At 40.2% G+C, this 19,904-nt stretch overlaps 1 protein-coding gene across 1 annotated transcript in view; it reads right to left on the bottom strand.

Moving 5' to 3' along the window:
* Positions 1 to 19,904, bottom strand: part of PGM5 (phosphoglucomutase 5) — a 170,952-nt gene that overhangs the window by 113,725 nt on the left and 37,323 nt on the right. Inside the window, exons 5-6 of the mRNA XM_023764581.1 lie at positions 19,068 to 19,258; positions 18,326 to 18,480 (exon numbers count right to left, since the gene is read on the bottom strand). Of these exons, the coding sequence (XP_023620349.1) occupies positions 18,326 to 18,480; positions 19,068 to 19,258 (346 nt within the window). The remainder of the gene's footprint in view (positions 1 to 18,325; positions 18,481 to 19,067; positions 19,259 to 19,904) is intronic.

Raw genomic sequence — 19,904 nt, 5'->3', positions numbered from 1 at the left:
TGTTTCCTGTCAAACTGTGACTCTCTCCCTCCAAAGAACACATCAGCATCCTCAATCTCTTCACCCCACACACGAGACCAGGGGTTCCATGCAACTGGATTTCTCCTAACCTCACTGCTCCAGTGGTTGGGTCAGTTATCCCCAAAAAACTTAACATGCTCTGACAAACTGTATTCTTCTCAGAAATGGAATGTGGCACACAGTTTTATAAGAGGAAGAAACTATTAAGAAAATGGCCTCTGAAGCCAATTAGAGGAAATAAGAGTCTCTGGTGTGTGGCAGCTATGACCAGTTGACACTCTTGGCTTAAAAATACCTAACACCTTTGGGGCAGTACCCAGAGCATGAGCCCTGAGAATATCTAGAAATTCCTGTGGAAATGGGACTTATCAACAAAGGGTGATTTCAACAATTAAGGAAAACCCAGCCCCTTGTGGGAAAAAAAAATTTGGCAACTCTTCAACAATGAACCCTTTCCTATTTTAGGAAGTGGAGCGCACTGAGTCAACAGACTGTTGGAAATATTAGCATGTGCTATTTGTCAGAATCAGACTATAAATGCCTGTTAATTCTATGGCTTTCAACTAAGACATTGGGAAGCATAACATGTATAAGGTTCCCTTCCAATTGCCAGAAACATTCTGATTTAAAGAAAGTACTTTATTCAACAAACAATTCAGTAAAATTGAAGATTTAGATAAAAGATAAGGTATTCTATGTTATTAAGTAATAATAACAGCTAATATTCACTGAGTTCTTATTCTGTGCTGGTCACTTTACATGTATTATCCTATTAAAGTTGCATGATAACCTGATGAGGTTAAATACTCTAATTGAGTAAACAGGCACAGAGAGGTTAAGTGACTTCCCTACTTTTAAACAGCAATGGTAGAGCTCTATCTTGGACTCAGGTGTTTGTGAATTCTAAGCACATACTGTCATCACACTGTATCACATTTTTACTCACAATACTAGTAGATGGTGTGCTCCAGAATGTTTTCTCTTTTCCTAACCTGACTCATCCCTGCTTATCACACTGAGCAACTACTATGGTCAAAGCATTGTATTTATATTAAAAACAAAGATAAAAAATAAAATGTGGTTCCTGTTCTCAAGAAGCTCGTTCAGAACCTGAGAGAAGGAAGTTCCATTACAGCCACAAGTCCTGATCCTGATCCAAGTCAAGGTAAGTGGTTCTTCTCTGCATGCTCATGGCCTATTATGGCATTCCTCACATTGTATTGTAAGCGTTGCTCAGAATATCTGTCTCTCTCATTAAATCATAAATTTTTTGAGGGAGAGGGTGAACTGTATTCACATATAACACTATCTAACCCAAAGAAGGCACTCAATAAATGTTTCTTGATGAGTAAGTGAGCAAACTGTCATCAGCAAGTGATGTCAAATGCATTTTCAGGGAAACACCCATAAATCTAGAATAGTGGGAAAATGGTTTAAATACATTAGCAGGTGCTGGCAGTTGCTCACCCAGTCATTCATGCTGATTTCCTCTTGAACGAAACCATGACTTTATTAATTATCCTCGGCAAAGGTGAATGTATTATAGATCAGGACAAATATGCCCTGGATGGTTTCCTTACCTTTGAGAAGACACATAAATGAAAGGCAGTCCATTTTCTTCCATTAGAGCATGTCAGTTGTGGAGCAAATAACTAGAATTGCTGGACCTTCCCATGAGGAATGTTCACCAAGGACAAAGACCACACCCTGAGGATGACAGATTCTGGCTCCTTAATGACAATGCTAAGGCAATGACATAGCTCCCCACCCCAATCGCACTGGAGCTAGCTCTTTCTAAATGTTTTAATATGTGAGACACCTTTCCCTTATTGTTTATATCCTTTGGAGTTCAGTTTTCTGTTACTTGCTACTAAAAAATCACCTTACTACCTTCCCAAATAGCTTGCTTCCCAATTTTTGTTGCCATGACTCCAAAGGTAAGGACTAGTGTTAAGTCCATGTGTTTCTCCTACTCTGGGCATCAGTTTACTTATATGTAAAATTGGTAAAAAAATACTTTTCTGATTAGGTTGAGAGTTGATTTTAGATATAAAAAATCCTCTTGTTCCTCATTATCATTAATATCATCATCATCATAGTTTATGTCATCAACCTAAGTTCTTTAGTCTAAAGAAATAAACAAAAGATTTCAGCATGTCAAAAATTAAAAAGAAACCTATTTTATAGCTACATAGCCTACAATATTCTACACAAATATTTAGAACATCATCTAACCTATGGCACAGACAGCCAGCTATCCTTCCATAACCATTCTCCTCTTCTTTCTTGATAGTAAAACCCCTAATTTTGAGTGGTGCACACAGCCATTCAAAATGAAGACTCCTCTATACACCAATAGTGAACTTTCAGAAAGAGAGATTATAAAAACAATCCCATTTACCATTGCACCAAAAAAAATTAAGCTACCTAGGAATAAATTTAACTAAAGAGGTAAAAGACCTCTACTCAGAAAACTACAGGACGTTGAAAAAAGAGATAGAGGAAGACATAAAGAGATGGAAAAACATACCATGTTCTTGGATTGGTAGAATCAACATCATTAAAATGTCCATACTACCCAAAGCAATCTATAAATTCAACGCACTTCCCATTAAAATACCAATGGCCTACTTCAAAGATCTAGAACGAACTCTCCAAAAATTCATCTGGAATAAAAAAAGACCCCGAATAGCTGCAGCGATCCTGAGAAAGAACAGAGTAGGTGGGATCTCAATGCCAGATATCAAGCTGTATTACAAAGCCACTGTTCTAAAAACTGCCTGGTACTGGCACAAGAACAGACATATAGATCAGTGGAATAGAATAGAGAGTCCAGAAATTAGCCCGAACCAATATGCTCAATTAATATTTGACAAAGGAGGCAAGAACATACAATGGAGCCAAGATAGTCTCTTCAATAAATGGTGTTGGGAAAATTGGACAGATATATGCAAGAAAATGAAACTAGACCACCAACTTACACCATACACAAGAATAAACTCAAAATGGATAAAGGACTTAAATGTACGACAGGAAACCATAAAAATTCTAGAAGAATACAAAGGCAACAAAATCTCAGACATATGCCGAAGCAATTTCTTCACTGATACAGCTCCTAGGGCAGTTGAAACTAAAGAGAAAATGAACAAATGGGACTACATCAAAATAAAAAGCTTCTGCACAGCAAAAGAAACCATCAACAAAACAACAAGAAAACCCACTGCGTGGGAAAACATATTTGCCAACGTCATATCTGATAAGGGCCAAATCTCCAAAATTTATAGGGAACTCATACAACTTAACAAAAAGAAGATAAACAATCCAATCAAAAAATGGGCAAAGGATCTAAATAGACACCTTTCAAAAGAGGACATTCAGAAAGCCAAGAGACATATGAAAACATGCTCAAAGTCACTAATCATCAAAGAGATGCAAATCAAAACAACAATGAGGTGCCATCTCACACCTGTCAGACTGGCTATCATCAACAAACGACAAGTGCTGGAGAGGATGTGGAGAAAAAGGAACACTTGTGCACTGCTGGTGGGAATGCAGACTGGTGCAGCCACTATGGAAGACAGTATGGAGTTTCCTCAAAAAACTGGAAATGGAACTCCCATTTGACCCTGTGATCCCACTTCTAGGAATATATCCCAAGAAACCAGAAACACCAATCAGAAAGGATATATGCACCCCTATGTTCATAGCAGCACAATTCACCATAGCTAAGATCTGGAAACAGCCTAAGTGCCCATCAGTAGATGAATGGATTAGAAAACTTTGGTACATCTACACGATGGAATACTATGCTGCTGTAAAAAAGAAGGAACTCTTACCATTTGCAACAGCATGGATGGAACTGGAGAGCATTATGCTAAGTGAAACAAGCCAGTCAATGAAGGAAAAATACCACATGATCTCACTCATTCATGGATAATAAAGACCATTACAAACTTTTGAACAATAATAGATACAGAGGCAGAGCTGCCTCAAACTGATTGTCAAACTGCAGCGGGAAGGCCAGGGAGGGTTGGGGGGCAGGAGGGAGGGGGGTAAGAGATCAACCGAAGGACCTGTATGCATGCATATAAGCATAACCAATGGACATAAGACACTGGGGGGTAAGGGAGGCCAGGGGACTGTCAAGGGCGGGGGGGGCGGGGAACAAAAGGACACATATATAATACCCTTTGTAATACTTTTAGCAATAAAAAAATAAAATAAAATAAAATAAAAATGAAGACTCCATTTCCCAGCTTCTCTTGCAGCTAGGGGTAGCCATTATCAGCAGGTTCTGGCCAATGAATATAAGCAAAAATATCAATTTTCCAGTGAACATCTTTGAAAGGTAAATAGATAGTATATCTATTCCCTTCACCCTTCTTTATCCTTTGCTCCAGAAGCTGCCTAAAATGTAGACATGATGGTTGGAGTTCCTGCTATTTTGAAAAATGAAGACAAGGGCTACACCCAAGGGAGGCAGAGCAATGAGGAAGTGCCAGAAGTCAGTTCCAGCATGTCAGCAAGGCTGAATCATCTGGAAATGGCTGAGGGCATTTCCCCAAACCATAAAATGATTGCTTGCTGCCAGACAGCTAGGGCATTTCAATCTACATGTTATTGCCTCCTACTGGCCAAAACACCTGAACAGCCGTAGGCATTTTCCCCAATCTGACAATGGATTCTGTATACTAAAACCTTACCCTTTGATGTGTATATCGACCTTGCCTTAGGACAAATTGTGTTAATAAAGAGCAAGGGGTCCTGAGACAAAGAGAACTTGGTTTCTTTAGCCAAGTTCTTCTGGCCCCCCAAATGCCTTTCAAAATTATGTTTAGTCTCTGGACTCTTATTTAATTTACACACAGCGCCTTCTCCAGATTCCTGAACCCTTCTAGATGCTGGATCAAGAACCCCAGCAAGGAAGAAGGAATGTGGTCCCTGGAGCTCTGTATAAAAGAACCACTATACCAACCCTGACTACTCCCCTTCTAGATGGGGAGATACAGGCTTTGAAAAGGAATGATGATAAGTGGTAAAGTCAGATGTACCAACATGATCACACACTCAAATCACAGCCTCAACCTGGCTCAATGTCAGGCCCACCCAGAGACACAAGCCAACCTCTGGTCTATAACCTACTCCAAAAGTTGGTCCACAAATCCAAACCGCCTTGTATAAGTCAGCTCTCATTCTCAAATTCCTCATGCTCCTGGCACCCACCTGTTTTGATAAGATTCTTATAAATAAACCCCATATGCAAAGGAATATCCACCCTTCCATCTCCCAAGTCTCTCCTTAGTGCACCAGAGGAATTGGCTAATGCGTTTGCAGATAAAGGGACTCCAGAGGAGCTTATAAATTTTTAAAAGTGATTATTAAAGCAGGAAACAATCATTACAACAATAAATTGGGATTGAGATGTTAATGGTAAGAAAGGAAGTAGCTAGTGTTACATTAGTAACAGAGTAACAAGGAAAGCCACTTTTCAGGAATCTCTCCTATGTCTTTTCATTCCCACACACAGATATAGCACAGAGTATGTTTTACTTATTTTAGTTTTTGGCTGAACTACTAAACAGATTTTGAAATGGGCAATGCTGGGATCCAGCCCCAGCAGGTCCAGGGGTCCCCAAAGATATGGACAGAGTCGGCGAAGAATGAAGGACACGGAGGCAGCGTTCAGTTGCCAGGTTCTAGCCAGGTTCTCCAGCCAGGTTCTGTTGCCAGGTTCTAGCCCGGATCTCCAGCCAGGTTCGGCAGCCAGGTTCTGTCTAGGTTCTGTCTAGGTTCTCTAGCTAGGTTCTGTCCATGTTCTCTTGCCATGTTCTCTCCCTAGGTTCTCCAGCCATGTTCTCTCGCTAGGTTCTGTCCAGGTTCTCCTGCCATGTTCTGTCTAGGTTCTACAGCCAAGTTCTGTAGCCAGGTTCTGTCCAGGATCTTTTGCCATGTTCTCTCTCTAGGTTCTGTGTTTTATTGTCTTGTTACATCTGTATTTATACCAGTTGATTTTAATTCTATCAATTTCTATTCCAAAGGTTAGGGCGTTTCTTATCTCCATTCCAGGGAGTAAAGATTATGTAGCTTAAGCGTGATTGTTCGTAGTTAAAGTGATTAACTACCCGCCTGGCACTTAGTTAAGAGGTTTTATTCCCTCCCTAACTTCAGGGAAAAATCCCTACCTGGGGAAACAACCTTTCTCGGAGAGGTGACCTTGGTTAAAACACATAGCGCCAAGAAGGTGAGCAAACATATTAAGAACAGTATGCCATAAACACCAGGTCCCTTGAAACATATGCTGTGCAGATGTTTCTTCCCTGCAGCGACTGTGTCAAGCAGCAAGGATGGACTGGCTTCCGGCAGGGCAAATGCTTAAATTATGCACACAAATCACATTACATATTTTAATGGGATGTGTATATAATGCAAAGTCAAATTTCTATCATCAGAATTAGTGGTAGGGAAAAAATCCTTGAGCTCTGTATGGGGGTTTTGGCCAGCATACAGACAGGCACAATGTGTTTTAAAAGAAAAAAAGGAAAACCCTCTATGTTTTCTCAGAAAGATAATTTTCCTAAAGAAATGGAGCTTCAAGGGCACAATATTGATACCAGAGAGGAGCATGCCTCATCTTCCCTCGTTGCTAGTGGGAGTGGGCTTCTTGGGGTATTGCTGGAATAAGCATTTCTGGAGGCCCCCATGGGAAGATGCGACATGGTAGAAAGCTTTATTTCTATGGAATCATACCCCGGGTTTCCAAAGTCCCATTTTCCCTAATCCAGTTATAGAAGAAGTGTAACTGGGGTTTCATTAGAGCTAAAATCAAAGCCAGTGTCCAGAGTTTCCCTTCCATGCTGGAGCAGGGTCAAGTATACCTTCAGGCTAGTTGTAGTCTATTAGTCTATTGCGTGTGTGGGTCCGCATGGCCGTGGGCCACATGGGAGAATGCCAGGAAGCCAAGCATGAGCCATGAGCCAAGCATGCCAAGAGGACTCAAGAGAGTGAATTTCTTTGTTCAGAGGATTAAGTATCCCAAATTTTCGCACGCTTGCAGTGGCCACGCCCATTCTGGCCAATGACCTCTGATTCCAGGTGTCATCCAGCTTTACTGGGCATGGGTCTATCTTCCCTCAGTTGGATCCCTGGGGAATGTGAAGCTGCCCAAATGACATACCTATGATGTCTGGACTTCCCTTTGCTCCTTTTTTATTAATAACTAGCTAATTACAATGGTATCAATATGTTTCTAGGGAAGCACTTGATAAAGTTAATTAAAAAACCTTCTAATTGTAACAATTTTAAAGAATACTAATAAAAAGGCAAAAAAATCAAATGGCAATGGGTCTAATCCTGGGTCCCTAATTGAAAGATTCATTATACACATACAAAAGAGCTAAAGGAAATTAACAATCATTATTTACAACAGTGGTTCTCAACCTTCCTAATGCCGTGACCCTTTAATACAGTTCCTCATGTTGTGGTGACCCCCAACCATAAAATTATTTCGTTGCTACTTCATAACTGTAATTTTGCTACTGTTATGAATCATAATGTAAATATCTGATATGCAGGATGTATTTTCATTGTTACAAGTTGAACATAATTAAAGCATAGTGATTAATCACAAAAACAATATGTAATTATATATGTGTTTTCTGATGGTCTTAGGCGACCCCTGTGAAAGGGTCGTTCAACCCCCAAAGGGGTCGAGACCCACAGGCTGAGAACTGCTGATTTACAAAGTAATCTGAAAAACTACCAAATACAGATATTCTCCCAAAAGCTTTGTTGTACTGTGAAATGTGAGGAACCCACAGCAAAAAGCACCACCCACGTGCTATTATCTACATAGAGGATAAAGGATCTAAGTGTAGCCACTGGTTAAGGTTTAGTCTAAGTTCCTTAGTGTGAAAAAACTGGAGACCAGTCATTAGAATCCACTGTCTACCCTTTGATTTGTTGGTAATAGCTAACCTCATTGAGTTCTTGCTGTGGACTGGTGCTGTTCTTAGTACTATCTATATATTACCTCATTTAATCCTCAACGAAGGATTGCTATTATAGTCCTCTAGCAGAAGAGCCAGGGGCAGGGAGGCTGAGGATTAGAGTAACATCTTCTAAGGCAGAGCAGAGTGCGAGTATCCAGGTCAAATGGTAGTATCATGTGAGCAGCTGGAGCAAGGTTCACCTGCAGCCAACTCTTCTTCAGTTATGGGAGCCAACACATTCCTTTTATTATTTAGGCCCATTTCAGCTGGTTTTCTCCCATTTGCAGCACAAAGATCCTGACTGACACAATATCTCTGTGAGTCCTGGATAGAGATCATACATTCTTAAATACAGGCACCAACTCACCAAAGAGTGAGTTACTAGAAAACAAACCACTGATGCAATCAGGGACTCTAAAGGACTGGGAATTTCAGATGACAAATTTAAACCTCAGGCTGAAACCTGATCAGAGATGAGACAAATGGATCCCTCGGTCTGATCCCACCCTCACCTTAGACAAGGCCTAACAAGATTTATTTTCATTTTTTTGTCCCTAAGCATGGGCATCTTATTTAAATCCAACTGCTAACACATTGTTCACTAAAGGAAATCATTGTACTTAATCGGTACCTTTCATGTTTCTGGTCATCACTGTACTCTGAGATTAAAAACAGAGTGAAGGAATCATATCTGCTTAACCCAGTTTACAGAGAATGTCAGAGAAGAGCTGCTGAAACCTGATAAATGCTTTTTGCCCAGCTGCTGCTAGCCGCTGCTAGTGATCTTAACTACCTCAAGCAGATCCTGGGGCAAGGCTATAAAATGCACATCTTACCTTGAACTCCAAGTCAACATTTTCCTGGAAGTTTTATGTCAAAGCCAGCAAACCACTTACTTCTTCCAGAGCTTTGCTAAAGTAGTGATGTTCAAGGTCAAAATTACACAACACCTTAGGGTTAAAATTAATTATGCTTGTCTGATGTCATACACCACCTTTTAGGCAATGTAAGTTCTCCCCGCCACCCCACCCCACACACACCAACCCACACTAGTGACTTTCACTCAAGGTACAATCAGAACATTTTCCTGCTCTCAACAATAAGGAACAGTAAAGAAATTATAAGGCTTGGAATCAGATCACTGTACCAGTTTTGACTGCTTCTTTCTTACTGTGTGACCTTGGGCAAGTTACTTAACCTCTCAATATCATAATTTCTCTATAAATAGAATGTCAATACAGTAATAGTACCCAATTCAAATACTTGAGGGTTTGTGTGAAAATCGAACAAGATATTAGAATAGAGTTCACTGTAAACAAAAATACATGTATCCTCTTACTCTTTTCTGAGCAGGCCAAACTTTGGGGCAGCTTCTTGATTCACCCTGTGCATCTTTCTTAGATACTATTCTTTCAGCCTGATGGGTGAAGTGAAACCAAGGATATTTAGCAATCATTTAAGCAGTGTTCCCACAGGCCTAGCTGAACACCACCCTGTAAGGCTGGGGTTTAAAACTCATTTAAAAATTTTCCTTTTGTTGTTAGAGTTACCAAATCTACTTTAAAATATGAAGCACAGACTCAAAGTGCATGCTCTTTTACTCCAGAAAGATCTTCAGGCCTAGGATGATTTATCATTATCCTCCTTCAATTAAAAGCATTGTTAAGTGCCAAGCTTACCTGGCAGCCTGGCCAAGCATTATTTTTCAGAGTTATGCTGGGCTATCTTATCTTCCTTGTATCTTTTATGCCACCAATAAGTTGGCTAATGACCTTGAAATCTTGGAGCCTCTGACTCTACACGTAAGTATTTTTCAAAGAGGACAAGACTGCAGGGAGTAACTTGATGCTCTGGGTCACTGCAGAGAGGAAGAAAGTGGGCAGCAGCTCCAAAGCCACCCAGCCCCACTAAACCTGGACCACGTTTACTGACGATCTAGTCAACGCAAGCCTCCAGGCTGGGAACTAGTTATTCAGGGAGGAGGAGGATTCCTGAACCCGGTCATAAAGGGAGGTGCTTTGTTTTGTGCTTAAATAGGTTTTGATTATTTTTATCACTTTTACCAAGGTATAATTTATATAAAATAAAATTCATCAATTTATATGTCAAGACTATATATATATATATATATATATATATATATGTGTGTGTGTGTGTGTGTGTGTGTGTCTATATATATCTATAATAACAAAAGTGTAATATGCTAATTAGACCAGATTTCCTTCTGGACAACCTTCCGGATGAAGCTGGGGCTGCGAGGAAAGCCCAGGACTTGGGTGCCAGAGGGAAGCTGGTGCCGGCAGCTGGGGGAAGGAAGGCCTACTCCTGCACGAATTTCGTGCATCGGGCCTCTAGTCCTTTATAATAAAAGCATATGCAAATTGATCAAACGACTGAACAACCAGTTGGCAGGGGGTGACCAGTCAGTGGGGGGCAGGGTCAGGCCAACCAAGACGCGTGCCAGTGGGCAGAGGGAGGGAACAGGGATGAGGGGGGTGGTGACCAGCGGCGGCAGAGGGGTGATGGGGGGGCTGGCACCGTCCCGATCAGCCCGTCCCATCGCCTCCCGCAGAGGGAGGCCAGGTGGTAACAGTGGGGTGATGGGGGCAGTGCCGTGCCCTGATTGGCTGGCCCAATCGCCTCCTACTGAGGGAAGCCAGACTGCAGCTTAAGCCACTGGTAGGATATCCCCTGAGGACTCCTGGACTGTGAGAGGGCGCAGGCCGGGCTGAGGGATGCCCCCAGTGCACAAATTTTTGTGCACCAGGCCTCTAGTATCCTATATAATAAAGAGCTAATATGCAAATAGTCATCACATCATAACAGCTTAGACACTCAATACTGGGGAGAGAGGAATGGGGACCAGCCAGGCTGCAGCCCAGGAGAGGGATAAGCTGCCCACCCCACGATTCCGGGCACCTGCGGCTGCAGCCCTGGCAAAGCCACCCGCCCACGGTCCCCTGTGGCTGTGACTGGCCCGGGCGAAGCTGGCCTGAGTCCTGGGTGCCTGTGGCCGGCCAGAGGGAGGGAAGCCCGGGTCCCGGCTGCCTGTGATCAGCCAAAGGAGGGAATCCTGGGTCCCGGGTGCGGGGCGAGGCAGAAACGGTTAGGGGTGATCAGGCCAGCAGGGGAACAGTTAGGGGTGATCAGGCAGGCAGGCAGGCAGGCAGGCAAGCGGTTAGGAGCCAGTGGTCCCAGATTGCAAGAGGCAGTCGGATATCCCCCAAGGGGTCCCGGATTGGAGAGGGTGCAGGCCGGGCTGAGGGACCCCCCTCCCATGCACAAATTTTGTGCATCGGGCCTCTAGTATATATATATAAAAGCCTAATGTGCTGATTGTCACTCGGACCATTTGACCATTCGACCAGTCGCTATGACACGCACTGACCACCAGGAGGCAGATGCTCCAACTGGTAAGTTAGCTTGCTGCTGGGGTCTGGCCAATCAGGACTGAGCGAAATGGGCTGGACACGCCCTGGAGCCCTCCCGCGTCCCTCCCCAGCTTAGATTGTGCACAGGTGGGGTCCCTTGGCCTGACCTGTGCCCTCTCGCAACCTGGGACTCTTTGCGGGATGTCAGAGAGCCAGTTTCAGCCCGATTCCCGCAGGCCAGGCCAAGGGACCCCACCGGGCTTCTAATATATGTATATAGTTGTATAACTATGCTGTGTAGCTACTGCCATAATTAAGATATAGAACATTTTTATCAGCCCAAACCAAAGAGTTACCTCATGGCTCTTTGCAACAATAAATGTGTGATAATAAACAAGTAATCTTTTCTGTCAAAGAAGGGAGTTTAGGCAACTGTCATTTTGGTTCGCGATTTTGACTTGCAGCTCCCCTGGGGGCCGCCATTTTGAAATGGCAAAGATCTACCCCTCCCTTTTTCCTTTAAATTAGCCAATCCCACAAGACTGTGAGCCTAAACTCTGACCAATTAAGAGTGAGGGACAGATGACGGGCGTCAGACATAAAAGACTGAGCAGACAGCTGCTCAGGGTGTGTGCTGCCAGGCCCTGTGCGTGTGCACCTTCCTGCAGGAGTAAACATCTCTGTCTTGCTGTCTGGCTCCCGAGTATCCTTGGTGTTCTGCCAGGACCCCTGATTTTGGGGGCTCACCTTATTTCTAATGAATGGGATTGGTTTTTAAATTGTATAAATATGTTAAGTCACAGGAACAAAAGAAGGTTATTTAACCAAATGGACCCTCTAAAAACTGAAACTGAGAATATGAATAAAGGTGGGCCATGAAGTCAATGTTCCCATTGGAGAGCAACTGCATGTCACTTAGTTCTGTGCTCTAGACTGCATGTTGAAATCCCTGCTTAAAAGGTCTTTCATCCCCACTCCCCCAGGGTGGTGTTAAGGGCTTCGGCTTCTGTCAGCACTAGCTGGTTCCCCCCATGGCCACAGTGCCTTGGCACAGGCCCAGGAGGCTGCGTCAGTGGGAGGGCTGAGAATAGGGTGCTGGACACCCTGACAACAACCATGCCTTCCTAGAGACATTACAGTGGCAGAGAGAGTCCTTGCCAACATAGCAGGCAAGAGAGAATGAGTCCTAGGAGAATTAACAGCTTTCTGCTATTATGAGTCCTGAAGTATAGCATACGTTTTTTAAATTTTGCCCATACTTCTGTGAACCAGGTTATTAAGTTACTATTATTGAATTATTTTTAGTAAACCCTTTTGATGGTGCCATCTCTTTTCTGCCTTGACCTTGACTAAATTGGCTACAGAGAATTTCAGGGCAGTAACTCTTATGATAAATGTTTTTGTTTTTTCCCCTTTGAAAAAATTTTTAATACAGGATACACTTGAACATATTTATCTGCTATGGCAAAATAATTCACATCATCCTGTAGCAAAAGCAATGTATGGAGAGACTAATTAAATATTAGCTTATCTTTCTCCCACTACCTTAGTCTGGCATGACTGATCTTAGAGACAAAACAGCACAGATCTAAAGGATGCAGTAAGGACGGAGGTCATCACAGACCAGTCAATACTTACATGCTTGCAGGATTAACACTGTCTGGATTCCAAAGACCAGCTAAATATGTTCAAGATAAAGCTACAGTACATATTTCAGACTGAGGGTTTGTAACAAATAGCTATAGACTACATTCTGAAAAATAAGTATTTTCACATGTGTTACGGGCCATTTCTGAACTCAGCAACATAGCCAGGCCCAGCTGCATCATTCTGATACTTGGTTCCTACCCATAACCTCCGCAGAGAATCCTTCCCTGGCTACTCCATTTAAGCAGGATGTTCCATACCACCAGTTATTACTGCATCAAGTTCATTTCCCATGAGCATGTGTTACAATTTACAATTACAAAAATATCTATTTTTTTTTTCTTTACTTGTTACTGTTTGTCTTCTCCATGACTCTAAGTTCCACCAGATCAAGAGACTATGTCTAGGACACAAAAATCCCTTCATAAATAATTCTTGTGTGAGTAAGTGGTGAACAACAGGGGTAGCACAAAAAGCAAAGACAAGGTAGAAGAGCATTAACTCCCTTCACCACCATATATATTTGTATTGCCTCCCTTATAGTCAAAACAACATTTTAGATCTGGCTCCCTTGCAGTATATCCAAGGATGCTAGCTTCTTTGAGGCTGTAAATATCTCTAATGAGGGCTCTAGTCTGCATGCGTTTGCCTTGTTTTACACAGCATTTGGCAGAGCCCCAAGCACAGATGGGCGCTTCATAAATATTATTGTAAGATAACACACAGGATTATTTAATACCTTCCCGTGGGGTGGAGATAGGCCTCAGGCCACAAATGTATTCTGAATGTGCTTTACTTCTCAAATCATTTAAACCAAAATGATTTCAGCAACATAGACTCATCTGCAACCACAAATCAGACATATTCAGAATGACAAAGCCCCAAAAGAATGTCATTTTCAAGGCTGAAACTGTATTATCCTGTGTGAATGGAATCCTTGTTTTAGTGACACAGGATAGAAATGAAAGACACTGTAAAGGTAGAAGTGAAAGACACTGAAAGTCTTTCCTCAGGGAACAATGATTATCTGTTAACAATAAAAGTTTGTCTGAATAATTCATCAGTTTCAAGGGTGTGGGCCCCCCTTATTCTGGAATTCCAGGAGGTTAGGCAAATGCACCATTTAATGTTTCCCAACTACTCAGTTGTCATTCTTCCAGTGCCTGGCAATTCTGGGCACATTCCTGATTTTATTAATGTTTTAAAAATAACCTACATAGGAAACCACTGTTAAAATTTTGAAGCTGCATTTATTTTACATAGGAAGAAAGAAGCTTAGAAAGTGTCCATCATGAGCATCCACCTGGGAGCTACACAACAGATCAAATACCCAAAACAAATCACCACATCAGAGCCCCACAGAATTCTGAATCTCAACCAGCAAGCATGAATAATCCTTTTAAATGGTCACTTACATATCAGAACAAGTCCTTTGTGAAATCTCGAAGCAAGGCCTCTGGTTTCTGACTGAAACAGATTTATTGGGAAGGGGGATAAAGTGAAATCAAGAACTACTGGGAAATTTCCACAAGAAAAGAGGACAAATGGTTTTTGTTGTCAGAATGAAACCAGCCTCTCCTGGGGCCAGGGTTTGAAAAGTTGCTGGCTACCCCACAGGAAAGTTGGGTAGTATTCTCAATTGGTTTTTTAGGGATCATCCTAATCAAGTTGTAGTTACTGGGCAGATGCAATAGCAAATTAAATCAGAAGACCTGCCCTAACCGGTTTGGCTCAGTGGATAGAGTGTCGGCCTGCGGACTGAAGGGTCCCAGGTTCGATTCCGGTCAAGGGCATGTATCTTGGTTGCGGGCACATCCTCAGTAGGGGGTGTGCAGGAGGCAGGTGATCATCTCATCAATGTTTCTAACTCTCTATCCCTCTCCCTTCCTCTCTGTATAAAAAAAAAATCAATAAAATATATTTTTTTAAATCAGAAGACCTAGTTACAAATCCTGGGTCCTTTCTTATTAGCTGTGCAACCTTATGCAAGTCATTTAATCTCTCTGATACTTGATTCGACATCTTTAACATGTTGAGAGTAATTCCTAGCCAATTACCACACTATTATTGCAAAGATCAAGTGAGATCAAATGTATCAAAGACGTTCTAAATTATAAGATTCTGTATAAGTGGAAGGTTATTATTAACTACACTCCTACATGATGTTAAATTAACTTACATAACACTCAGGATGTATATAATTCTGGGTTCTTAGTTTCTAAAGATGGTTCTACTTTTGCCTGTTCTCTACAGTTTTACTGAATCTTTTTTTTTTTTTAAAGAAAGGGCATAAGCAAAGGCAAATAGAAAAAAACACACACAACACAAAACAACAACAACACAGAATCATATACCCTTCTCTTTGGTGCTGCTAGGCAAAAATTTTAAACTGAGGTGGATCATCATGGACTTGATGTCACTATCACCTGAGGAAAACAAATAAAGTAGGGGACATCCAAAAGGTGTGTGATTATTTTCCCATCTTTTGGAAGAATACAAGATCAGTTTACAAAAATCTGTTGTATATCTAATTACTAGCAGCAAAACACTGGACAATTGAATCCATTAAACTATTCCATTTACAATAACATTAAAATGTATAAAAATACTCAGGAATAAATTTAAAGAAAAATTAGGTAAGACCTCTACACTAAACTACAACACATATGTATGAAAAAGTAAACTCAAATGTATGTACGAGAAATTAATTAAAACTAAATAAATTAAAAGACATACCACATTCCTGGACTGGAAATCTCAGTATTATTAAAATGCAATTTTTCCCAAATTGCTCCATAGATTTAACACAATCCCAATCAAAATCTCAAACAGGCTTTTGTAAAAATTGACAAGTTGATACTAAAATGTATACAGAAATGCAAAGGACCTAGGGCACACACTTTTTTTTATTGGACAAAGAAGAAAAAGTGTTGGAGGAGTCACTTGATTGCAGTATTTACTTTAAAACTTCAGTAATAAAAAAATAAATAAAACTTCAGTAATCAAGACAATGTAATATTGGCATAAGGATAGACAAATAAATCAATGGAACAGAATAGAGAATCCTATAATAAACCCACATATATATGATCAACTGATTTTTAACAAAGGTACCAAAGGAAAAGGAAATGCCTTTCAATAATTAGGGTTATAACAAATGGATATGGGGGAAAAGTAAACTTTTTTTCTCCTGCCTTACACCACACACAAAAATTGATTCAAAATCATCAAGACTTAAAAATATCAAAATTAAAACTGCAATGATTCTAGAAGAAAACAAAGGAAATAATCTTTCTGACCTTGGGGTAAGCAAAGATTTCTTATAGAGGACAAAAAATGATATACTAACCAAACAAGAAAAACATAATACATTAAAGTTCATTCAAATTTAAAAGTTATACACATCAAAAGATACCATTAAGAATATGAAAAGGCAAGCACCAGGCATGGAGAAAATATTTGTAATACATATATCTCACAAAAGCCTTATTATCCATAATATATAAAGAATTTCTATAAGTCAATAACAAAAAGACAAACAACCCAATTTTTTAATTGAGCAAATACATTAAGTTACAAAAACGAACAATAAACATATGAAAATAAGCACAACATCACTAGAGATTAAGAGGATACAAATCTAAACCCAAATGCATGCATCTTATACTCACTAGGATGGTTAAAATAAAAAAGACAACACCAAATGATAATAATGATATAAAGCATCTAGAACTCTCATAGATTGCAATTAAGAGTGTAAAAATGGGAAATTGTTTGGCAGTTTCTTGAAAAATTAAACATATGTCAACCTACAATCAGTATTCTAATCCTAGATATTTATCCAGGAAAAACGAAGATGTGTCCACAAAAAGACTTGTATAAAAATGCTCATCACAGCATGATTCACAATAGCTAGTGACTGAAAACAACCCAAATGTCCAGCAACAGGAGACTGGAAAAATACATTGTGATCTATTCATCCCTTGGTATACTACACAGCAACAAAAAGGAATAAACTACTAACCCATGCAATGACTTTGGAAAATACATTTTCCAAAACTCACTGAATAGTACTCTTAAGATGACTCATTTCACTGTATGTAAATTTTACCTCATGAATAAATGAATAGCACCATAAGGAAATAACCACACCAATCCAGAAGGTGGGATTCTGCAGGACAACTGGTCAGGTCTCCTCAAAAATCACTGTCATTAAGTACAAGAGAAAAGGATTGTGCTAAATTATAAAAGACTTAAGGGACATAGCAACCAGATGCAATGTATGGTCTTGTATGATCTTGCTTTGAGCAACAAATCCATTAAAGACATTTTGGGGACACCTGGGGGAAATGTGAATATAATCTTGGTTTTAGATGACATAAAATATATTAATACAAAGCTGAAGATTGTTGATGGAAATGGAAAAACAAGTTATCAGGCATTTCAAATCACTTTTTGGTATTACCAAAAAGCAATTACATGATGTATTACACATATTATATATTATGCATTTATATATGATTATAATTACTTATGTATATTATATATGTATAAAAGGAGATCCTATAGCAAATACACACTTTCTATTAACATAGGTAACTCAGGGAAAGGGATATGATGTTTACATTTACTTATTTGTTGTGTCTTCTAACTTTCCAACAAGTACTGCTTCCATAATAATATATGCTTGCTTGAAAATATTAGACTCTGAAATTCCTTGTTTTACAAGACAAGGTAAAAAAAAAAAAGATGGTAGGGATGGGTAGGACTAGGAGAAAACAACCTAACACTTAGATATACTAAGTGAATATCTGTTGGGTACATCTCATTTCTTCTCACAACAAACTTATAATTGATCATCCCTACTTTTACAAACCTAATAAGAATACAAGCCAGCAGGTTAACATATTATCTGACCTGAAAACCCATGTTCTTTTCACACCTCACTTACATATTGTTTTATTACTAAATAATTAATTACTAATTGTTTTATTTATGAAGTATGTATTATGTACCAGGCACTCTATTAAATGTTTTACAAGAAACACCTCTCTCCTACCTCATAACAACCTATGTAAGGATGATACTATTATTACCCTCATATCCCCACAACTAAGAAGTGACAGGACCAAGAATCAAATTCAGCCCACCTGGTTCTCCATTTTCCTACCCAGGAACTTGTCTCTAAGTTCCACAAGTTCCCAACAGAGTATGGAAGAATGAGTCATCGCTAGCAGGAAAGCAAACATTGATATCAGGGCCTACCATGAAGTTTTTCACAATGATATCCTTGCTTACCTGTCCAGGGCCGTGCTGGTGGGCATACTCCTCCCAAACCCTCGGACCCCCATCTGACGGAAATATGGAATGCAAGAGAGGTTGGCAGCAATGATGGCCAGGGAGTCAGAAGGGCTCACAAAGAAGCCATTTTGGCCTAGGATCATATAACGATCCTGTGGGAAAGAATGTATGAAAATGATCAGACAGAGGCAACTGCTACTAGCAGCCCATTCCCATAATCACCACTTTACTGCCATCATATATTTAAAACAACTTGAATGAGGCCAAAGAGGGCATGGGAAACCTTCTTTTAAATCCCTGAATATTGTAGGCCCCAAGAGCTTGACGCAACTAAGAATGTGTCACACCTGTTGAAATGTGGATGGCTACCTCAGGTTTCAGTAGCCTCCATATCCTTATTCACATAGTCCCCCAAACATAATGGAAAACAGGGGTGACAGCTAAACCAGCTGGTTCCTTAACATGGTGCTTTCAACAAAACCAGCCATAAGTAAAGATTTATTGCATGAATATTTTTTTTAAAGAAATAACCTTTTCATAACATAATGTTTACCAGGAACTAAGAACAGTAATGGCTAAATTGCAATACTTATTAAACAGAAGAGCAGACACAGTGCTAGTTAGAGTTCATATGCCCCATACATGTCGGCCCCAGATGGGTTCATTAATTCTCTGGTTTCCAATGCCTGGTTCATTAACGTGGCAAAAGGGTCAGCAGGCAAAAAACATTTCTACTTACCCCATCAGCATCAAATGCAGCTCCAAATCCATATTCCCCTCCTTTCATAGCTTCCAGAAGGGTCGTTGCATATGTCAGGTTTGGATCAGGATGCTGCCCGCCAAAATCTTCCAGGGGAACACAGTTTATTGCAGAATTGGCTGGGGCTCCTAGCTCATCACATAGGACTTTTCTCACATAGGGTCCCATAACTAAAACAAGATACACAGCAATGTAAAATCTTTGAAGAGCCCCCATCATCACCACCACCACCAAGAGTGTTTTATTAGAAAAAGGATGACTATTTAGTAACAACAAATATATATAAATTCTACCAGCTTTCTCAAGACACAACAAGAATAATATTTACATCAATTACTATTCACTGAGCATCTACTACGTGCCAGTTAGCTTGTTAGGCACAGAGAAGATCTATTCAATAATCCAGTTACATGAAACTTTTCTCCAAAACTTTTCCAAACTTTTGTCAGAAAGAAATCAACTATTTAATAATAATTCACTGTCTTTTGCTTTTTATGTATTAAAAGCTTTAGCTAAATATATGCAAAAGCACTAAAAGGCTCTAGCAATGTTCTTTATCTCTGCAATTGTTGTAACTCTGCCAAGTGTATAATTAAACACTATAGACCACTGAAGCATATAAAACTAAGTACATGTTATAAAATAAATGCTGATGAATAGAGTTTTCCAGTTAAACACATATTTATGGATTGCCTAACATGAAATTCCCGTAGAAATGGAGGGGATCATATTCAAGGGACTCAAAGCACATGGTTCCTGCATTGCTGGGTTCTTAATCTAGTAGTGGGATGAGTCAAATCTACAGGTGAGTAACTA

The sequence above is a fragment of the Myotis lucifugus genome, unplaced genomic scaffold (assembly GCF_000147115.1).
Source record: "Myotis lucifugus unplaced genomic scaffold, Myoluc2.0 scaffold_337, whole genome shotgun sequence".
NCBI lineage: Eukaryota > Metazoa > Chordata > Mammalia > Chiroptera > Vespertilionidae > Myotis > Myotis lucifugus.
This window is presented reverse-complemented; position numbering and strand designations above follow the sequence as displayed.